The 21,281-nt window shown below is 40.9% G+C and overlaps 1 protein-coding gene across 7 annotated transcripts in view; it reads right to left on the bottom strand.

The window, feature by feature from the left end:
- Positions 1-15,201, bottom strand: part of Smg7 (SMG7 nonsense mediated mRNA decay factor) — a 66,654-nt gene extending 51,453 nt beyond the window's left edge. For 4 of the 7 annotated variants that reach the window (XM_041662519.1, XM_041662522.1, XM_041662524.1 and 1 more), the window contains exon 1: positions 14,884-15,002. Coding sequence is in view for 1 of the 7 variants with exons in the window: in XM_041662521.1 (XP_041518455.1) it covers positions 14,884-14,912 (29 nt within the window). In the remaining 6 variants the exon portion in view is untranslated. Of the gene's footprint in view, positions 1-676; positions 742-14,883 lie in introns of those variants that run through there. The other 3 variants (XM_041662525.1, XM_041662521.1, XM_041662520.1) reach the window with 3 other exon arrangements.
- Positions 15,202-21,281: the final 6,080 nt, after the last annotated feature.

Here is a 21,281-nt window from a genome sequence, read left to right as displayed (position 1 = left end):
TTTTTTGCTCTAAATTTTCAAAATTTAATTAATATTTCACAATTATATACCATGTCTAAATTCAATACCATAATTTTTAGTTACTGATTTTTAGATTTCATAAAATATACTACTGAAAGATTTAATTTTCACCCCCTTTTGAGGTGCACAAGTGTTTTGTCTGCATGAACATCTTCTGTTCACTCTATATGTGCAGTGCCTGAAAAGACCAGAGTGGGTACTGGATCCCCTGGGATCTGAGTTACAGATTGTTGTTGAGCTGTCTTGTGGGAACCAAACCAGGATCCTCTGGAAGAGCAGCTAGTGCTCTTAACTGCTGATCCATCTCTCCAGTCCCCTAAAAGTAGATTTTTACACCCAAATTGTTTAACATACTTAGCATTTGAGAGACCTAAGCACACATCTTTAAAGTTCAAATTAAATAAATTGAAGTTCCAGGGTACATAGTGCATAAGGTATAGTTGGCCTAGCATGCATAAAACCCTGAGTCTGATCCCAGTCATGTTCCCACTCACAAACCCCTCCCCACCAATAAACCAAGTGTGGTTTGTCTTAAGCCTGTTAATCTTACCATTTAAGTGATAAAGGCAAAACTGGAAATTCAAAATTATACTCAGCTACAGAACTACATAGTAAGTACGAGGCCAGCCTGTGCTACATGAGATTCTAGCCTTACCTCCAAAAAGTGAAGATTAATAAAGTCCATTTTGCATGACTTGTTTTGTCAGGGAAAAATTTTAACATATTTGAAATGCCAAAGTACTACAGAAAAAGAGAAAAAAAAGATTGATGTATTAATGAGACAGAGAAATTGAATTTTAACTTTTTTTTAGTTTAAATGAATTCAAACTGCTATGTGTAGCTTGACAAAACACAGCAATATAGCAGTATTATTAAACCTCAAAAATCATCTATCTTCCTCCATCAGTAAAGCTTCAAGAAATAGTAAAAGTGTAAAATAATTACTATAAAGAGTTAGGCAAGCCAGTGAGGGAAAATACACATTAAAGACTACATTAAGTAGCTAGTTAAGAAGACTTTTTAAATGACTGGATACCCAAAGAGGCAGACTGTCAGAATCATTCAGTGTGGAATGTTTCTAGAAAAGTGAGCAAGGACAATGGGATGAGGGGAAGAGGGTACTGTGTTAAGATAGTAAACCAATGTCAGAAGAAGGACAGGAAAAGACAAGATAGGGTGAGGATGAATAGATAAAAGACTAATAAAGGAGGAAGGAAGAAAAATCAGTATATAAGAAGTCTAAACTAGAAGCAGATTAATGCGGGTGTGTGTGTGTGTGTGTTGTGGTTGGTATGGCCGAATCTAAGACTTTAGAGGCAGAGTTCTAAGAATGGCAATGTATGCTGTGGCATGGCTAGAGCAATATATAGTGAGAGAAAGAAACAAAAAAACTTAAAGAATAGTATCACATCATTTCCTTCCCTAAGGAAACACCAGTCATAGGAAACTCTTGAGAAACAACTACACCTCCTTCCTCGATGCTTACAACACATATTAGCACATTAAAAGTTGTAAGAATCCAGTTTTACAGCCAGGTGGAGTGGTGCTTATCTGTAACCCTACAGAAGAGGCTGAGGTAGAAGGAATGCCACAAATTTAAGGATAGCATGGGCTAGAGCGAGAATGAGGTCAACCAAGGCTATGTACCAAGATCCTGTATGCTCCTCAAGATTGTTTAATCAGGTGCTCTTAAACTTATTTTGTCTTGTAGTACTGATAATCCTAGCATCTATCTATAACAGAGAATGCTGACTAGCAGAACACATTCTAATATATGCTACAGCAATGGATAGGTTTGCCATATATTAAAGAATCTGCTTTATGAGGAGAGATCATCATCAGCACTGATGACGATGTGTGGAAACAGGTGCTTTTAAACAGTGCTGGAACCAAGATCAACACCTTCAACTCCGTGATGCTCTATGAAAGAAAATATTGTTTTAACTTATTAATTTTGCTTAACAGCTTACTATAAATAAATGGCCTAGAACAACCTACATTATCGAAAGTTCAACAGAATCGCCAGGGCACTAAAATCACCATAGTTGCATGCTTTCTGAAGAGTGGCGGGGGGGGGGGGGGGGGGAAATCAGCATTTTTGATTTTTGCCTTTCCCTGGTTCCAGTGGCTGCCTGAATCCCTTAACTTGTGGCCCTTCTTCCATCTTCAAAGACAAAAGAAAGGCTTTTCTAGCTTTCTGCTTTTTTCCACAATTATGGGTCCTTGTAATTACAGTGGGTCCAGTAGATAATGGCACTTTAAAGTCTGCCAGTTAGCTATGCAAATTCAAATAAATCTTTAGTTTCCTCTCAACAAGTAACAAAGAGTAAGATATTCTCAGGGTTTTGTTTTTAGACAGGGTTTCTCTGTGGCTTTGGAGCCTGTCCTGGAACTAGCTCTTGTAGACCAGGCTGGCCTAGAATATTCACAGGTTTTAAAGATTAGAAAATAAACTGGGCGGTGGTGGCGTACGCCTTTAATCCCAGCATTTGGGAGGCAGAGGCAGGCGGATCTCTCTGAGTTCGAGGCCAGCCTGGTTTACAATAGCTAGTTCCAGGACAGGCTCAAAAGCTACAGAGAAACCCTGTCTTGAAAAACAAACAAAGATTATAATAAAAATACATAAAATTAAATTGACACTGAAAATAGGCTCTTTGCCCATCTAAAACTTTGGACTTTGCACGAGAAGTCCAGTTTTTCATTAAATTCTTCTAGTAACCTACCATGATCACTAGCAGCAAAATTAAAGCTAGGGAGACTTACGGTTACGCTGTTAGTATGTAAGGTCAGGGACCTGAACTCAGAACAACACAAATACAAATTAAGGCGGTCTTAATTCAAAGACCTTTTTAGTCATTTTTTAAAATCATGCTCCTGTTCTAAGAAGCAAAAACAATACAAAACAAAACAAACTCCTGTGTACAAATTTAGTCAAATTATTTTTAAATTAGAAAATAAATATGTTGGTTTCTTTCTCTATCCGTTTATAAGCCAGAATTTATAATGAATATGCCTCCTCATTTGATTTCTCAAAATGCTGTTTTTTTTTCATTAAAGAACAACTGGTCAGAAAAACAAATGGCATTTTTATTATAGTTATTTAAATTTGAGAAATATAATCTCATAGAATTATATATTAAGCCAGGCGGTGATGACACATACCTTTAATCCCAGCACTCAAGAGGCAGAGACAGGTGGACGGATCTCTGTGATTGAGGCCAGCCTGGTCTACAAAGCAAGTTCCAGGACAACCAGCACTGTTACCCAGAGAAATTCTGTCTCAAAAAAACAAAAAAGAAAGAATGGAAAATTTCACTATATATATATATATATATATATATCATTGCTGTACAGTATATCAAAGAAAATGCAGCTAGGTGATAACCTAATAAGAAATGAAATCATTTATGACCTAAGAAGCATTAGTAGAATATAATATACAGCATTATGACTGACGATAGCCTTGAAACACTATGTCTTGAGAAGAGAGAGAGAAAAAAAGACTACAACTTCTGAAGTCTGTAAACATTGGGCTTGGGGAAACTGATGCACTAATATGGCAGTTATGTAGAAGGCAGTTGCTTGTTCATTCCCAGCCACCCTGACTCCCAAAATAACCACACAGAAACTATTATTTACAATACTGTTTGGCCAATAGCTTATGTGTATTTCTGGCTAACTCTTATATCCTAAACTAAGCCATCTCTGTTAATCTGTTTATCACCACAAGGCTGTGGCTTACCGGGTAAAGTTCTGTTGTTTGTCTCTGGCGAGGCTCCATGGCTTTTCCCTGACCCCGCCTTCTTTCTTCCAGCATTTAGTTTAGTTTTCCCTGCCTAGCTCTACTCTACCCTACCACAGGCCTAAGAAAGTTTCTTTATTAACCAATGGTATTCACAGTCTACAGAGGGGAATCCCACATCACCTCCCCCTTTTCTGTTTAAATACGAAGAAAAGTTTTTAACTTTAACATAGAAAAATTACATAGAACAAAACAGGTACCAAGCAAGAAATACAGTAATAAAATTTATATCTATTTATCTTTTATTATATCTAAGGAAAACTGTAACTATTCTTCAACTCCATCAAAGACTTCAGAAGGATATAATATTACCTCAGTAAACAGCAAGTACATGGTAAGCAACTTTCAATACTCTAGAATTGACAGAGATATCTCACTGCCTGGAAAGTCACCCAAAGTTCTTCTGTATTTTTGGAGTATCTATTTTTAGCCTACAGGCCTATGGTATCCAGCAGACTTTTCCATAAAGCAGAAATTTTCTTTTTGGTTTTTTTGAGACAGGTTTTCCCTGTGTAACAGCCCTAGCTGTCCTGGAACTAGCTCTTGTAGACAAGGCTGGCCTCAAACTCACAGGGATTAAAGGTGTGCGCCACCACCGCCTGGCCAAACTAGGAAATTTCAAAGACAGTTTCACCTATTTTGGCAGTTTGTCAGTCACTTTCTTCTGTGTCCTGCAGAATGTCTGGCAGTCTCTTTCATGAAGCAGGAACCTCGAAGGATCGTCTCATCTTGAGGCAAGTTCAGCAGTCATTTCTTTGTGGGTCCTGCATGTCCAGTTCACACAGCATAGCATCAAGCAGCCCAGGCAAGATCAGTTTCTTGTCCAAATGATTAACAAACTCCATAAGGAGTCTCTTCAATGCCTATCATCCTCTTGAAATAGCTTGATGCTGCCAGGAACAGATGTGTCTCACTGTCCTGTAAAGTTGTAAGTTCTTAAACATCTTAAATGCCATATTCTGAAGGTCTCTGAAAGATTTGAAGAATGCCTACCTATCTATATCTAGAAAACCTAACTAACATGACTACAAGTTTGACTATTATAGATGACTATCTATTAGCCTCTATTTCTTAATTATACATTACATTTTTAAATGAGCTGGACAAACACAATACCTTAATCAAGATCACAAATACATAGACACAGTATAACAAAACTGACCTTAAATTTGTATCAACAAACCAAGATCCATACCAATGCAAATTATTCATATATATAGCACGGCTATTTAAATACAACAGACTTTTAGGCTTTAATCCCAGCACTCAGGAGGCAGAGGCAAGTGGATCCCTGGGCGTTCGTTCAAAGCGAGCCTAGTCTACAGAGCTAGTTCCAAGACAGGCACCAAAGCTACCGAGAAACCGTCTTGAAAAACAAAAACAAAACAAAACTCTTACAAGGTAGATAGCAACAAAACAAAATGCCATGGGAACTGTAATAAGGAGCTAAGGTGTAGTTCGGTGGCTGAGCACTTGCCCAGAATGCATGAACCTCTAGGGTTCCATCCCCAGCAAGGGGTGGGAAATAGGCACAGATGAGAAAAAAACTCAGAAGTCCATTATCAAAGATTCTACAAAGTATTTTTTCTTATAGCACACCTGCATTAAAGCCAATGAGGCTTCACTTGTCAGTAACTAAAGAACCGAGGCATATCATCTTTCCCCCAATGATACAGAATTCCTGCTGCTCCCTATCTGCTTATCACAGGAATAAGATAAATCCTGCAATACAAATTTGCTTTCAGAATTACACAAACTTGCTAAAGCTTTTGGTATAATTTAATAATTATTATTAATAATTTAAGTGTTCCAAATAACTAGTAAAGCGTAGTTAAGATGAGACTGCTTACTAAAAGGAAGAGAAAACTCAAGTCTCATATGTCCCAAAGAACTACTGCATAAGAATTGACTTCTCTTCAATTCCTTTCCCTTTAACTTTTAACTTGGTTACTTCTGCTACTGTTTTAAAAACTATGCTCAGGCTGCACAATGGCACATGCCTCTAGTACATGAGACCTCTGAAGCAGAAGGATCACTTGAGCTCAGAGTTGGAGATCAGTGTAAGCAATGTATCACAACCCTGTTTCAAGAATGCTACCACCAGAGGCTAAAGAGGCAGCTCAGTAGTTAAGAGCACCGACTGATTTTCCAGAGGACCCGAGTTTGATTCCCAGCACCTATGTGTGTTCATAACCATATATAACCATATATAATTACAGTTCAGAGGATCCAATGCCTTATTCTGGCCTGCGTAAGAAGCACTGCATGCATGTAATACACAGATCCTCAAAATGGTGCTGGGAAGCTTTCACTGCAACCTGAAGGGGTAAAAGGTTCTACTTGTTGGCCGGGCGGTGGTGGCGCATGCCTTTAATCCCAGCACTCGGGAGGCAGAGGCAGGCGGATCTCTGTGAGTTCGAGACCAGCCTGGTCTACAAGAGCTAGTTCCAGGACAGGCTCCAAAATCACAGAGAAACCCTGTCTCGAAAAACCAAAAAAAAAAAAAAAAAAAGGTTCTACTTGTCTATGAATATTCATGCCTACTGTAAAATACATATGACGAGGTGTGGAGACCCTAGCCTGCAACCCCAGAACTCAAGAGGCTAAGGCAGGAGTGCAGTGGGTTGATGGGTGCATGAATGGGATGGATGACAAATTAAAAAGTTAAGACATATTCTCTACCACAATCTAGCTAGAATGATTAACATTAATGTGAAAACAGGAAGAAGAAAAAAAAAAAAGAAACTACAAGTACCAAAAAAGAAGAAATAGTTTGGATCCAAAGAAAGCAGAAATCAACAGAATAAAAAAGGAAGTCATTTAAAAAGTCAAGTATAACTAGGCCAGTGGAGGATAGAACTTCCTGTGTTTTAATCTGAAATAAATATGGCATGTTCAGAGACAAGGAGCAAATCATTTGAATTGTTTTGTTTCTAATGCCACTGATGGAAGTAGATGAGTTATTTTACGAGGTCAACAATGTCAGATTAAGGAGTATAATTAAGGGAAAGCCATATAAAATATTTTTTCAAGAATATTAATTTGGAATAAATGCAAAATATATATTTGTAGTGGGACAGATGGTGTGGAGTCTAAAGAAAAAACACAGAATTTAGTGTGAAGGAGAACCAGAATTTGTTACACTAAGCCATCTCTTCCTATTCACATTCCATTTTCCCAACAACACAGTAATGAGCAGTATTTAAAGCCCAGTCAGCACTTCTTGTGATCCGGGAACAACTGCAGACAGGTACCAGTTGGAAGGCCATTTCCACAGTAGGAGTAAAACACTGACAGAACAAGTAAGGAGAAAGGAAAGACAGAGGAAAGCAACATTTCCAGAGTGGTAAAGAAACTACAACTCAAAGATGACTGCAAGTTTGAACCTCGGTGGGTGGAAGGAGGGACAGAATCACAAGGAGCAACTCCAATGAGGAAAATGAGAACGCTTACAGAATTGTATGGGAAGAAGGGAATTATATAAAGCTTATTTATTTACTTATAAGACAAGGCCTCATGTATCCCAAGCTGGTTTCAAACTCACACTACTGTGGAAAGAGTTTACTCTTACGTGTTGAGTTTAATATTACAGTTGATGGAGTGCTTTAACTGTCAATCTGACACAACCTATACAGTCACCTGGGAAGAGAACTGGTCTGTAGGTGACCTCTTAACTACATTAACTCATGTAAGAAGACCCAGTCCATCACGGACAGCACTGTTCTCTAGGTAGGGGTTACTGAACTATGTAAGAGTGGAAAAAATGAGTTGAGCACAAGCAAGCAAGCATTTATGCATTCATTTCTCTTCCATCTTGACTGTGGATATGTGACTAGTTGTTTCAAGTTCCTGCTGCCTTGACTTCCCCACAAATAATGGACTGTAATACAGAACTGTGAACTAAAATAAATCCCTTTCCCCCTAAGTTGCCTTTTACAGGGTATTGTATTACAGCAGTAGAAATGAACTAAAGACAGACAGTAATACTTCTCAAAGACAAATGCCCAGAAGGCAGAGTCACAGAAGTCAGCACTACAAGCTAACTTTTAGATTGTGTATATACCTAAAACATCTAGTACTTACTATGGACCAGAACCATTCTAAGCACCTTATGCTTTAATACTCTGCATCAGACAAATTATTACTTCTAGTTCACAAATTAAAAAAAAAACAGAGAAATGAAGCACTCATGTACCTCCAGTAACTTTAAACTTGCCAGGAAAAAGCTGTGACAGTGCTCTACATATAATATTGAGTAACTACCAGTAGAGCAAAACTGAAATATTTACATGTGTCTATAAGTAGGAACACGGTAGCTAGCTTAGTACTACCTAAGGGAAAACTGATGACAAAGCTTAAGAAATAATACATTGCTTAGAGGAAAAGGAACCCATGCTATGTCTACAATTTGGAACTACAGCATCTTCCAAAGGCACAAGAGCTAAATGCTTAGTCCCTGCCTGGATCGGTACTATTGGGAGACTATGGAATTCTCAGGAGTCTCATAGGAGGCTTGAGGTCACTGAGCACATGAGTACCCTAAATGGAGACGGGGAATGAGTCCCTTGTTCTGTTTCCCAGTCACCATAACATGAATACACACTCACGACATACCTGCTGCCTCACCACAGGCCAAAACTCAACAAGGCTAACTGGCCATGGGTAGAAACCTCCAGAAACTCAGCTAAGTTTGTTCTCTCAGTAAGGTGATTATGTCAGTATGTTATAATGATGTAAAATTGACTAACATACTATGCATATATATTCTTTAAATCAGTATTTTCAACTGGCAGAGAATTTACACTCCAGGCAACAGCTTACAATGCATGGTGACATTTTTGGTTGTGATAGAAAAGAAATTGGGGGAGAATGATATTGGCATCTGATAGAGGCTAGGCTGCTAACGGCACAAAGTGCAAAAGACAAACTATGTCCATATGAAGAATATTTAGCCCGCTATATCAACCAAGTGCCAAGCTTTGCAAAAATCCCTTTTGAAAATGAAACAAACAAAAAAAACCAGACAAGCAGAATTGTTGCTTAGTGTGTCTTGAGATCTCTAAAGCTTTTCTTCAGAGTCACCTCTTCTTCCTTCTGCCTAAAAACTGGGCTGCAAGCAACTTCCCTGAGCAGATCCACTGCATTTTAACCAGCAAGGAGTTAGTTACAAGTTCTCACTATGTGACGTGTTTGCCAAATCACTTATTTCCCTGTAACTGACGATTAGCTCTTCTTAATTCCTACCTCCTAGGCCCTTTGCTAAGCTACAGCAATAAAATATACCTTTATGGCAAACTTCAATGACAGTTGTGATACCTACCCACCAGTAACACGCAAATGAACAACCCTCTTTCTGCAAGACATCTATCTGCTCATCTTTAAACAAGACGATCAGTTAAACTAATCCATCTAGACTTTCAGGCATGAATTCACACAACTAATAAAAACCTAAAAGTCTAGTCAGGGTTAGAGATGTAGCTGAAGACTCAAATAACTTAAGATAGTGAAGCACAAACTAGTCCTTTTCCAGTGTGAACCATTCCCTACCCCAAGTGCCTCATGAGAAACTGGCTATACGGGCGGGTTCAGATCTTACTCTAACCTATCCATAAAAACATCAACAAAAAACTCAGTCAGTGATTGCTTCCTCTACCATAAAGACAGATGACAGCAGCTGTGAGAACGCAAAGAAGGAACATAGCTAAGACAGGAAGTATACATTTTTAATTCAACTGAAACCACAAAGGAAGTAGAAATTAACCAAGATAATTCAGCCATTCAATACTGAAGCAGGCAATATACTGTTAACATTATTATAACAAAAACTTCTAAGCCTCTAGTTTAAAAAAAATTGCCATATTTGGTCAACCAGCCATGTTTGACTGATTTTCTGGAATTGAGGCTACTTCACATCTTAGAAAGGCTGAGAGTGGTGGGAAGGGGTGAGGAAACAATAGACCAGGCTCAGCACTGCCAGACTGTTCTAGAAAGAAGAGCCCACTCTACTTAATTATCTATTTCTCCTAATACTCTATCCTCCCTGCTCCTCTCACCAAGCTAAGATTATGCTTGCTACTTTATCTAGCCTCAGTCAAGATTTACCATAAGGTATTTATTTTATCTTACAACAATAGAGAAATACTTTCCTTCCAATTAAAATGACAATCATTTTGCTGTTGCCTCGAAAAACAACTAATTCTTTGGCTCCTGCTTCATTTCTGGCTCCAAAGTTTCTAACATGGAATATGACATTAGATGTCCTTTCAAGGAGCATTTATGGACCATTTCTGTAAAGGAGTCTAACACCAGAGAATCAACTCCAAGTTGATTTTCACTGAAACACCCACAGCATAGAAGAACATTTAAGACAAAGAATGAAGAAAGCAAAGTAGGAAGGTATACAAAATAGAAATAGTACTTCTCACAATGGCAGCAGATGTTATTTGGTAACACCTCTTGACACCTTTTATAATAAGATTTGACTTGTTTGACTAGTACTGTCTATGATTACTCCTCTTTCTCATATTTCAGAACTTCAATGTCTTCTCTGTCATGTATTTTAAAGCCTGCTTCCTTCATCCCCATTTTTCTGTGTGTCCTGGCTAGTTTGTCAACTTGATACACATTAAAGTTGCCTGGGAAGAGGCCTTCAAGTGGGAAAGTGTCTCCATCAGATTGCCTGTAGGATAGTCGGGGGGGGGGGCATTTTCTGGACCAATTGATGTGGGAGGGCTCAGCAAATTGGCGGTGATGACACTCCTGTACAGATGGTCCTCATGGTATAAAAAGCAGGCTGAGCAAGCCAGTAAACAGCACTCCTCTCCATCACTTCTTCCAAAGTTCCTGCCTTGATTTCCCTGAATGATGGCGGACTATAAAGTGTAAGATGAAATAAACCCTTTTCTCCCCAACCCGCTTTTTCATCATGGCTTTTTAATCACATAAATAGAAACCCAAGTCAGTGCCTTTGGTCTATTAATTTCCACTCTTTCAAAAAAGTCATTCTTCTAATGTATATTATGCCTTACTTAAATCTCATCTATGGCCTATCCTAACCCTCCTGCCCCCAACAGAAAAACTATATTTCAACCCACTCTTTCACAACAGAAGTGTCAAAATCTTTTTTAGAATCTTTCATTTTGTCAAAAATCAAGAGAAAGCACCTGACTTCAACTTTGATTTGGGTAATACACTCCCAATGTTTCCTACCTAGAATATTCATTTTAAGGACATTTTTTAATTTACAAAAATTAAGTCTTTTCAACACCCATTTGAGCAGGAGTCAGGCCAGCCTACTGCTGGGGACGAAAGGATAATGCTGAGAAAAATGCGCAGTCTTTTCTTGTTCACAGTACCATCTCTTTCCTCTACACAGGTTTTCTTTTCATCTCTGCTATTTCTTTAACTTGAGATGAATTCCAGTTCCCTTAATGCTAAGTTCACTCTTTCTTGTTCTTACCGAGACGTCTTACTTCATAATCTTGTTTCTCACTCTTTGAAATGGCCACCTTTCCTACATTTCAACTACCCCACCATTTCAATGCTAGACACCCCAGCTCACTTACTCTAACAAATTAAAATTCAGCTAAGTGGAAACAAATTTCCATTCTACACAAGGGAAAATCTGCAGCTATGCAGTCTAAAAACTGTTCAGTCACGGTCTTCTCCCACTGACAAAGGCGGGCAACAAAACTCTTCCTAAAGTCAAGGTCAGAAGCTGCCTCCCCTAAGTTACTATAAAACAGCTGTTCTGAGGGCTGGAGAGATGGCTCAGCAGTTAAGAGCACTAGCTTTTCTTCCAGAGGTCCCAGTTCAGATTCCCAGCATCCACACAGCTATTCATAACCATCTGTAACCCCAGTTCCAAAGAATCTGACACCCTCTTCTGGGCTTCACAGGCACTGCATATCAATGCAGGCAAAACACCCATATATATAAAATAAAAATAACTCTACTAAATTAGAAAAAAAAACACTTTTATTTTCAAAGGAACTCAACATAATGCTTCTTTGGAGATACCCTCCAGTCTCCCCTTAGCAGTCTTTTTCTTTTCTTTTTTTTCTTCAACACAGGGTTTCTCTGTGTAACAGCCTTGGCTGTCCTGGAACTAGCTTTGTAGATCAGGCTACCCTTGAACTCACAGAGACCCACCTGCCTCTATTTCCTGAGTGCTAGGATTAAAGGCATGAGCCACCACCACCCAGACCCTCAGCAGTCTTTAAATGAAATCCAGAGGGTAACTGAAGCTAATACAAATCTTTATTACTGGTCAGCTTCCTCCTATGTGTACTGCTAAGTATCAGACTTGTAATTTGATTTATTTACGTAGGACAGATCCACAAAAGTAAAACTGGCTCTGAGAAATCGGAAGGGATTCTAGAGCCCAGGCCGCCCTCTTTTTGTCTGGCAATTGCAGCTGGAAATGTATCAGTCATTTAAACTCTGTTCATTCTGTTTTCTCTATTCTCGAGCTAAATTCACACCGAGCTGTCACTGGTTCCATACCTAAAGATAATCCTTCCCTCCATGCTGATTTATAAAATAGAAAAAACATAACTACAGAAGCTTCTCAAAGTCAGCTTTCTTTGCATTAAAAGTATCAGCATTTTCCCAATTTATCTGCTATCACACCCTCTGACTGCCAAGACTTTATTTTAACCCTTAAACATGCACTATTTTATGACACAGTAATTTTCCCAAAGCATAGCTATGAACATATAGATTGCTTCTAAACAAGTCATCTCAGATTTCTTTCTTTGAGACAGGGGTTCATGAAATGCAGGATGCCTTGACCTTGCCAAACAGTGGATGACCTTGAACTTTTGAAGGCCCTACTTAAAGAATGCCAGGATCACAGACTGGCTACATCACACCCAGTTTTATGTAGTGCTTGTTAACTGAGTATTCTACAAATGAAGCTTTATCCCAAACCCCTCATCACAAATTTTCTAATGTTTACCCATTTTATCTATAAAGATAATAAAATTCAAGGCCCTTTTAGGTTACAAAATAGGTTTTCCTTAACTACTGTGTTTATATAAAATTCATGGTCTTATTTTATTTTTCTTTCTAGCACTTCAAAGGACCCGTTAGTGTACTTATCTGTTCATGTTTACTGATTTTCTATCAAGATAAATTTGTCCATGTTTACCAGTGGAACCTCAGCTCCCACACTGTAGAAAGCCACCAATAGATACTTGGGGAAAGAATGAGCACAGACAAGCAGCACAGAAAGCTGGCCTGAAGCTGAAGAAGAGCATGGGAATGTTTTCACACACCAGATATATTATCCTCAATATCTAAACTCCTGTGGACTCACTTCGAGGCCTTAGAGTTTAAGTGTTCTTTTCTTTTAAAGCCCAGCAAACTCATAAGCTCTGTAAGAGGGTGGAGTTCTTACTTTCTATTCTTAGCAGTTGGTACAATGCCTTCCATACAGGTGATCACCAAACAACTGATGAATCATAAGCATACAAATGAGCAAATGAACAAAGGAAGCCTTTCCTGATTCCCCCAGTTGCTCAGGTCATCTCCTGCCTTGGGACTCATCAACATGGCACCCTTTGTAGTGATGACTACACCAGTCTGTGCTGTGCACTTACTTGCCTCCTGGATATTAGGCTGCAAATTCCTTCAGATTAAGAATTGCCCTAGTAGTTTCTATTTCTGACTACAGCACCTATAGCCATAATTTAAAGTTTCCTTAATACAATAAGTAACAAGGGTGCAGAGAAAAAAAAAAGGATGTTAACTTACAGTATCAGGCGTACACGCTGTGCTAAACTCTGGAATTCATGCATCAAAGCTTCATGGGTGCCACTCTCCTCTCCAGTATAAATGAATAACTACTTTCAAGGACAGAACAGTCACCTCGTGTATCACCTAACAACATACCTTCTCTTGCAATATAAGTATATGTGGGTCCACCCTCACACATCGATCTTTCACTTCGCTAATATCTAAACAGTTAAATTAAGTTCATCGCTCAGTTATCTACCCATTCGACTCCCTTCTCCACAAGGTATGAAATCACTCTTTAAAAACATCTTCCCATATGACATGCCTTTTTAAAAGTTGTTCCTGAAAGACCAGTTTTTAGGTTCCTAAGTCTTCACAAGTCCGCAATTAACCTTATTTTCCTGTGCCATCAAGGCTTCATTTTCCCCTCTAGCTTCCTCCAAGCTTTTACTCAGAATCCATGAAACCATTCTGACTGTGTAACAGCTGCTGTCTTTCCATTCAAAATGTTCTCGACGTCAGGTAGTGTCAATGCATGTGCCTTCTGTAAGCGTGCATCAATCAATCCCTCACCCCAGACACCGACACACAGGCACACCAACACCCATGCGTCACTCTATCTCCAACATACAAGTTCCCTACATCGCACTTAATGATGCACACAGAATGGTATCTTCCAACTACAGTTTCTTCTGAGAACATAACCTTGTTCATAGCACCTCCCTCTTCCCTCATTTCCCCCATCCATTCTCTTCTTTTCGGGCTCCCCTTATCCCTCCACCTAACCACAGAAGGCATTATTTCTCGTACTCCCAACCCACGAGAAAAGGAACAAGCTCCGGTTCCCTGCGGTTCCTCCCCTTCCTCTAATTTGCCCTCCAGTTGGTGCCCTCCCAACCCCCCAGGTGTGCTGACTTCCAGCCTCTACTCTCGGCACGCATCGCTCCAGCCCACACTCCACGCTTCCCCTGGTGTGGGGAGCAGACCCTCCACACCCACCTCCAGACCTGGTCGCTGGCCGCTCCCGGGGTGCCTTTCCCCGCCCTGGCCCGCAGGCTGGGACCACAGGCGCGCGCACACACGTTCTCTTTCACGCTTCCCCAACCTCCCTCCGCTCACCGCCAGGCTTCGCGGGACCTCAGCTCGGCGGCCCGGGGATCAGGCAGCCATGTGTGTGTCCGCCCCCTCCCGGATCTGCCCCGCGCCCCCAGGCCCGGGGACAGGAGGACGCTGCAACTCCCCCACCACCTCGGAGTCCGCTGTGCCTGGCCCCCAAGCCTCCTCCCGTCCCCACAACGCCTCGGCCCGGCTTCGGCACTAACCGGAGATACTGCGCGCTCTGCAGGCTCATCCTCCGCCGCCGCGTCTCTCCGCGAAGCCTCCGTGGGTCTCTCAGGCTCCTCGGAGCGGCCCCGCAGCCCCGCGGGTGCTGGCGGCCGCCGCCATCTTCCTCTCCTCCGACTCCTCCTCGCTCGGCGCGGGGTGGGGGGGGGGGGTGAGTGAGGCGAGGGGGAGGGAGTAGGGAAAGCTGCTCTAGCTGCGGCTCCGGCCTGTGGGACACAGGGACGCTCCGGCTCGGGAGGGGGAAGAGGAGGGAGAAGGGAAGGGGGCGGGGGAAGAGGAGGGAGAACCAGAGGAAGGAAGTCGGATTCGCTCTCGCGAGACTTTAGCAGTGCCGGTCCCTCGGGGTGATTTCCGCTTCTCTATACCGCTCCCTTTTTGGGGTCAGCAAGTTGTGTGGCGCCTGCGCGCCCGCTGAGGGGGTTGGTGGCGGCGCTCGGCGGCTTCCTAATGGTCCGCGCCTCTCCCCCCATGCGAGGGGGCCACCCCACGCTCCCCGCGAACATCGAGCCCGAATCCGCCGGGAGTCACACTCAAAGCCTTCCTCCCCTCAGCCCGCCCACTTCTCGCTTCCTTTTTTCCACTCCTCCAATTTTCCCCACCGGAAACGCCACCCCTTCCTCCTACAGTTCCGCCCGCCAATTCCTCGACTCTTGTCTTCCCTCGCGCGCCCAAGAGTGACGCAAAAGGCCTCCCTCTCCTCAGCTGCCCCTCCCCGTGCACGCTGGGAGAGTGTTGGTGGTGGGGGGGGGGGGATAGGGCGGAGCCCAGGGAGAAATAGAAAGGAGACCAATCGCTTTGGGCTGGCTGCTGCCATGGAAACTGGAGGCTGTGGTTGTATTGTCATAGTAACCGCTGTGTGTAGACAGGGTGACCCTCCCCTAGAGGAACGGGTTCCCGGGAAACCGCCCAGGATTCCCCGCTTGGATTCCCTGCCCTCTAAAGGTTGGGAATCGAGATAGTCACCAGACAGTGAAATCCATTTCCTCCTCCTTCACCCCACCTCCCAGCAAAAATTGCGGGGATACCCCTTCCAAGGCATTCGCCGAGGGTATTTCCACCCTTCCGCGGGTGGAATCCACCTCCATAGTTTCCTCTTAGAGCCCGGTGCTGAGTCGGCCGGGCCTGAGAAGAAAACCCGGGGTCTGAAGGTGGCGGGTGATGGGTTGGAGCGGGAAAGCCACGGTGATACAGCAGCGCCAGGCTGCGGGGACCTGGAAGGAGTTTCCCCCACAACTGCCTGAAGCCGACAGGCAGGATCCCCCTCCCCCAACCCCCGACGGGGGTCCCTAAGGGAGGAGAACTGCACACTGCAACCGTGATGCCGCTCCGGCAGGCAGTCGGGAATGTTCGACTTTTCCTAAAGGATCTAGTTGCTACTCCATGACCTGCGAGCCCTCCCGGCAGAGCTGCTGAGAGCTGAGGTGATCGGGAAGGTTGACTACTGCCATTCCTTCCAGAGGCACCCAATGGGGATTACGCTTCATCATCGAAGACTCACCTTCAAAATCCGCAATCATTTCCCTCCTCAAAAATCCGCAATGTTTTCGAACTTGCCACTTTTTTAATTAGGAAAAAAAAATTGTATGAAAAGAAGTACCTGGATTTATCAGCATGAGGAAGTCTACGAAAATTTCCATTTTGAGAAAAAACATTTTCGCTTATATGTATTTTTGTGTCAAGTTTAGGGGTAAAACAATGACTCCCAATGACGTAGAGTCTGTCACGGAGGAAGTCATTCTGATGGAGTGAAGTAATTATTGGCATTTTACAAATTTTATTTTCAATTCATATTGAAAAGTTATGTAAGCAGCTATTCCAAAATGATTTAGAGTTATGTAAGGTCATAAAATCCCCCAGGAATATGGTCTTATATAGTTCAAATCAGTATTTCAATGGGATCTTGGTTTTGGTTTGGGTCCCTGATTTCTTCTGGTTTTTCATGCTACCTAAACAAACGCTTTCCAGATCCTTCCCTGAATCCAATGCCTATTAGAAACTAGGACGGTGTTTATTTGGAACATGTCTGAGTTCTCAGGAAACGAAAGTACAGCCCACTTGGAAATAAATCTCAAGGACAGATTGTCATTAACGAAATAGAAAGTGAACTATGCCCCCTCATGCTGTAAGCAAGCGCCAAGTGTGATGCGCTGTGGCGCTGTGACGTGCGGTGATTGCAGAAGTACAATGGGCCCAATCTTCCACCAGCACCAACGCGCCGCCCACTCACGGGAAAGAGAGCCACCTAGTGAGAAACTGTTCACATCTCCGGTGCGTAGAATTCTACTTTTCTTATCTCTGAGTGTCAACGAATGGAAGTTACTACTATATACACTCAAATAGTCAATTTTTTAAAAAAGTTAGTATACAGAGTGATGGGTTCCATTATGGCATTTTTTACGAATATGTCGTATTTTTATTCACCCCCACCCCACTGAGTTTCCCCACATTCCTTTCCTCTTCCTCTTACTGATGCCCTCCCCCACTTAGTCCTCCCTTCTGCCTTTCTTGTGGTTTGAATTCCATCCTCTCCCCGGACTTCCCTCCCTCAAGACCTTTCTTCCCCTCTCATGGTCCTCTTTGAACTTTCATGACACATACACAATTTAAATCTAGATGCTGTGTATGATAGAAAATGTAGTGTTTTTCTTTCATAGTCTTATTTTTTTAATGTTTGATCCCCAGTTCCTTGCCTTTTCCAAAAAAATATTTTAATACAGTAATTTCATTTTTATGGCTAAAAAATCCATTGTGTATATATGTAACATTTTTTTCATCTGTTGGTGAATATATAAGCTGGTTCCATTTTTTAGCTGTAGGGAATAGTGCAGCCATAAACATGGATGTGCCAGTATCACTGTGGTATATTGACTTAGAGTCCTTAGGGTCTATACCCACGAGTGGTAGAGCTATCTATCACATGGCAGTTCTATTTTTAGCTTCTTGGGGGACTTCCACAGAAGCTTTCCCAGCTTACGTTACCACTATTGTTTATAAGAATTCCTTTCCCTGCCACATCCTCATCAGCATCTGTGGTGATTGCTTTTCTTAATGACAACCATTTTTAACGGTGAGATAGAATCTCAAGGCAGTTTTAATTTGCATTTCCTGATGGCTGAAAATGTTGAGGGAAATGGGAGGCTGGGAGGAGGAGGAATTTTTTTTTCCTTTTCTCAATAAAAAAAAAAAAAACAGAAAAAAAATAAAAAAAAAGAAATTCTCTCAAATATTTATATTTCTTATTTTGAAAACCTTTATTCTCTTGGCCCATTTGCTAAAGATTTGTGCTTTGGTATTTACCTTTTGCATTTCTTTAAATCATTTAGATTGGGGGTTCTCAACCTATGGGTCACAACCCCTTTGGGGGTGAACGACCCTTTCACAGGGGTCACATATCAGGTAGTCTGCATACCAGATATTTACATTACAATTCACAACAGTATCAAACTTGCAGTTAAGAAGCAGCAATGACATAATTTTATGGTTGGGGTCACAACATGGGGAACTATATTAAGGGCTGCAGTGTTAGGAAGGTTGAGAACCAGTGCTAGATACTGATTCGTTTTGTGTGTAGTTAGCAAAGCTTTCCCCATCTGCAGGCTGTCTGTTCACTCTAGTGGCTATTTTCTTTGCTATTGAGAAGCCTTTTAAATTTCCCATAATCCCATTTGTTAACCCTTGGGATTATACCTTATCAGAGCCCTTTTCAGAAGTCCTTCGTCCATGCGTTTAGCTTCAGATGTTTTCCATGTTTTCCTCTAGTTGTTTGAAGTTTTAGGTCTTAGAATACCATAGGTCCATTTTTTTTTTGCACAGTAGAGAAATACATTTCTAGTTTCATTCTTCTATAGATGGTTCCAGCAGCCTTTTTCCTGACGTATAATTTTTGATAGTTTTGTTGCTGTGTAGGTTTGCTTGTAGATCCCTTATTCTGTTCCAGTGGCTTATAATTTTTTGTTTTTTTTTCTGCCAGCACCACATAATTTTTCTCACTATGCCTCTTTGATGTAATCCAAGGATCACGTACTGTGATACCTCCAGCGTTACTCTTTCTGCTCAAGGCTGGTTTTACTATTTGAGGTCCTTTGTGTGTCCATATGCACTTTAAAATTGCTGTTGTGGTGGTGGTGTTTTGTGAAGAGAGTCATTGGAATTTATTGGGATTGTGTTGACTCTGTAGATTGCTTTTAGTAATATGTCCATTTTCACACTCTTAATTCGGTCAATCCACAATCAGGGGAGGTTTTCTTTAGTGTCTCAAAGTTTTCTTTGTCGAGGTCTTGCAGTTCCTGAGTTGAGTTTTTCCAAGGTATTTTTAAAGCTATTGTGAATGTAATTTTTATAAGTAAGTTCATTATAAGTAGTACTGATGATTGTGTGAAGATTTTGTACCCTAATATTTTGCTGAAAATGGGGGCCTAAGAGTTTTCTGGTGGAATCTTTAGGGCCTTTTAAGTATGGCATTATTCCATCTGCAAGTAGAGATCCTTTGATTTTTCCTTTTCTATTTATACATAACTTTTCATCTTTCTCTTGTCTTATTGCTCTATTATATTTTCAAGACTATTCTAAATATTCTGTTTATTTCCTGAAATGTAGTAGTTAGATACTTTCAAGATTTTAACAAAAATGCAATCTCATACCAAATAAAATAATCATCACAACAACCTTTTAATATCCGGGGCTTGTGTCTCCAGTAAATAATAAGCATGTCATATACTTCTGATGCTAACTCTATGAAAATGTTCATATCTTCTCATTTTGGAAACAGAAAATGAGATAAGAAAGATGAATTCTTTATTACTGCTGGCTGATATTTTCAATAAACATTTACTGAGCATTATTATATTGCAGGAACTGTCCAGGTTACCATGGATACCACAGTGAAAAAGGATGATACTTGTCTTAGAATAACTCACCTTCTGGTAGAGACACTGCAGTACAAGAAGTGAGAAGAATGTAAATGCTGGAGGTGGCCATTGAGATAAGAACAAAACGGAAACGGATGCGGTCAGAAACAAACTCTGTATTTATATCAGCTTTCCTAAGGCTTTTATAACGATCTTCGGTACCATTTACAATATGCCTATTAAGTAGATAGAAATAATGGTAATATTTATGTCTCATAGAATATAAACCATTGATTCTATCTTTAAAATTATCTTTAAAAATTAATAAAATTGAAAGGAAGATCATTACAAATCTGAAGCCAGCCTGGTTGCCATAGATAGATCTTTCTATTGCTGGAATGAAACACCATGACCACGTTGAAAAGAGAAAGGTTTATTTGGCTTACACTTCCACATCATAGTCCACCACTGAACAAAGTCAGGACAGGAACTCAAGCAGGGCTGGAACCTAGAGGCAGGAGCTGATGCAGAGGCCGTGGACGGGAGCTGCTTCCTGGCTTGCTCACATGGCTTGCTCAGCCTGCTCCCTTATAGCACCTAGGACCTCCAGTCCAGGGATAGCACCACCAAAAATAGGCTAGACCCTTCCCCATCAATCGCTAATTAACAAAATGTCTTACAGCTGGATCTTTTGGAGGCTTTTTCTCAATTGAAATTCCTTCCTTTCAGATAAGTAACTTGTGTCATGTTGACATAAAACTAGAGAGCACATTATCTACATGAGTTCCAGGGAAGGCAGGGCTATATACGGGGACCCGGTCTAAAAAATTAAACAAATGAACAACAGAAACAAAAATCAGCAGATTCAGAAAAAAAAAACACTACTTTGAATTTACATATTGATAATGCGCACTTTTTCTTTTCTTCCTACTGTTTTAATCAATAGCCTTGATCATCATTCTCAAAGAATCAGAGAATTATAGAACAATTCTGCAGAATTTTTGCCTAGACCCCTAGTAGATATAAATTACATTAAACTAAATAAAAGTTTAAGAGCAGCTGCCTTATTCCATTAACCCTACCTGATCTTAAAGTGATTCCATTTGTCTTTTGGCCAAGTGATCTCTTGGAAAATTCATAAGCTAACAGACCTTAGTGTGCCATGCCTCTGCTGTCTCAGTGTCTGAACTTCATTTTGCTGAAGACATTGCCCATTACAGGTTTCCTATAAGTTTTAATGATGATACGTGTGATTTTCTGAGTGTCTAATATACAATACCGGCCCTTAAGAAATGTTCATTTTTATATATCAAGATAATATGAGTAACTTAGAGACATTGCAACATAAAAATTACTTGTAATTTAAAAACACTGCCCTAGTGTTTGTCTGTAATAATCAGAGAGCTGAGTACACTGTCAAATCTATTGTTATCCAATGCTAGAATATAGATTTTTGTTACCCATGTTTCTGATTGCTGAAAAGAACATGGCGCCAAGGCACTGCGAGTCCCTCTTTAGATATGTGAAAC

Source organism: Microtus oregoni, unplaced genomic scaffold, assembly GCF_018167655.1.
Source record: "Microtus oregoni isolate MIOR12 unplaced genomic scaffold, Mior012 000013F_ref0000133, whole genome shotgun sequence".
Taxonomy (NCBI): Eukaryota; Metazoa; Chordata; class Mammalia; order Rodentia; family Cricetidae; genus Microtus; species Microtus oregoni.
The sequence above is the reverse complement of the archived record's forward strand: the minus strand, read 5'-3'. Positions and strand labels throughout refer to the sequence as shown.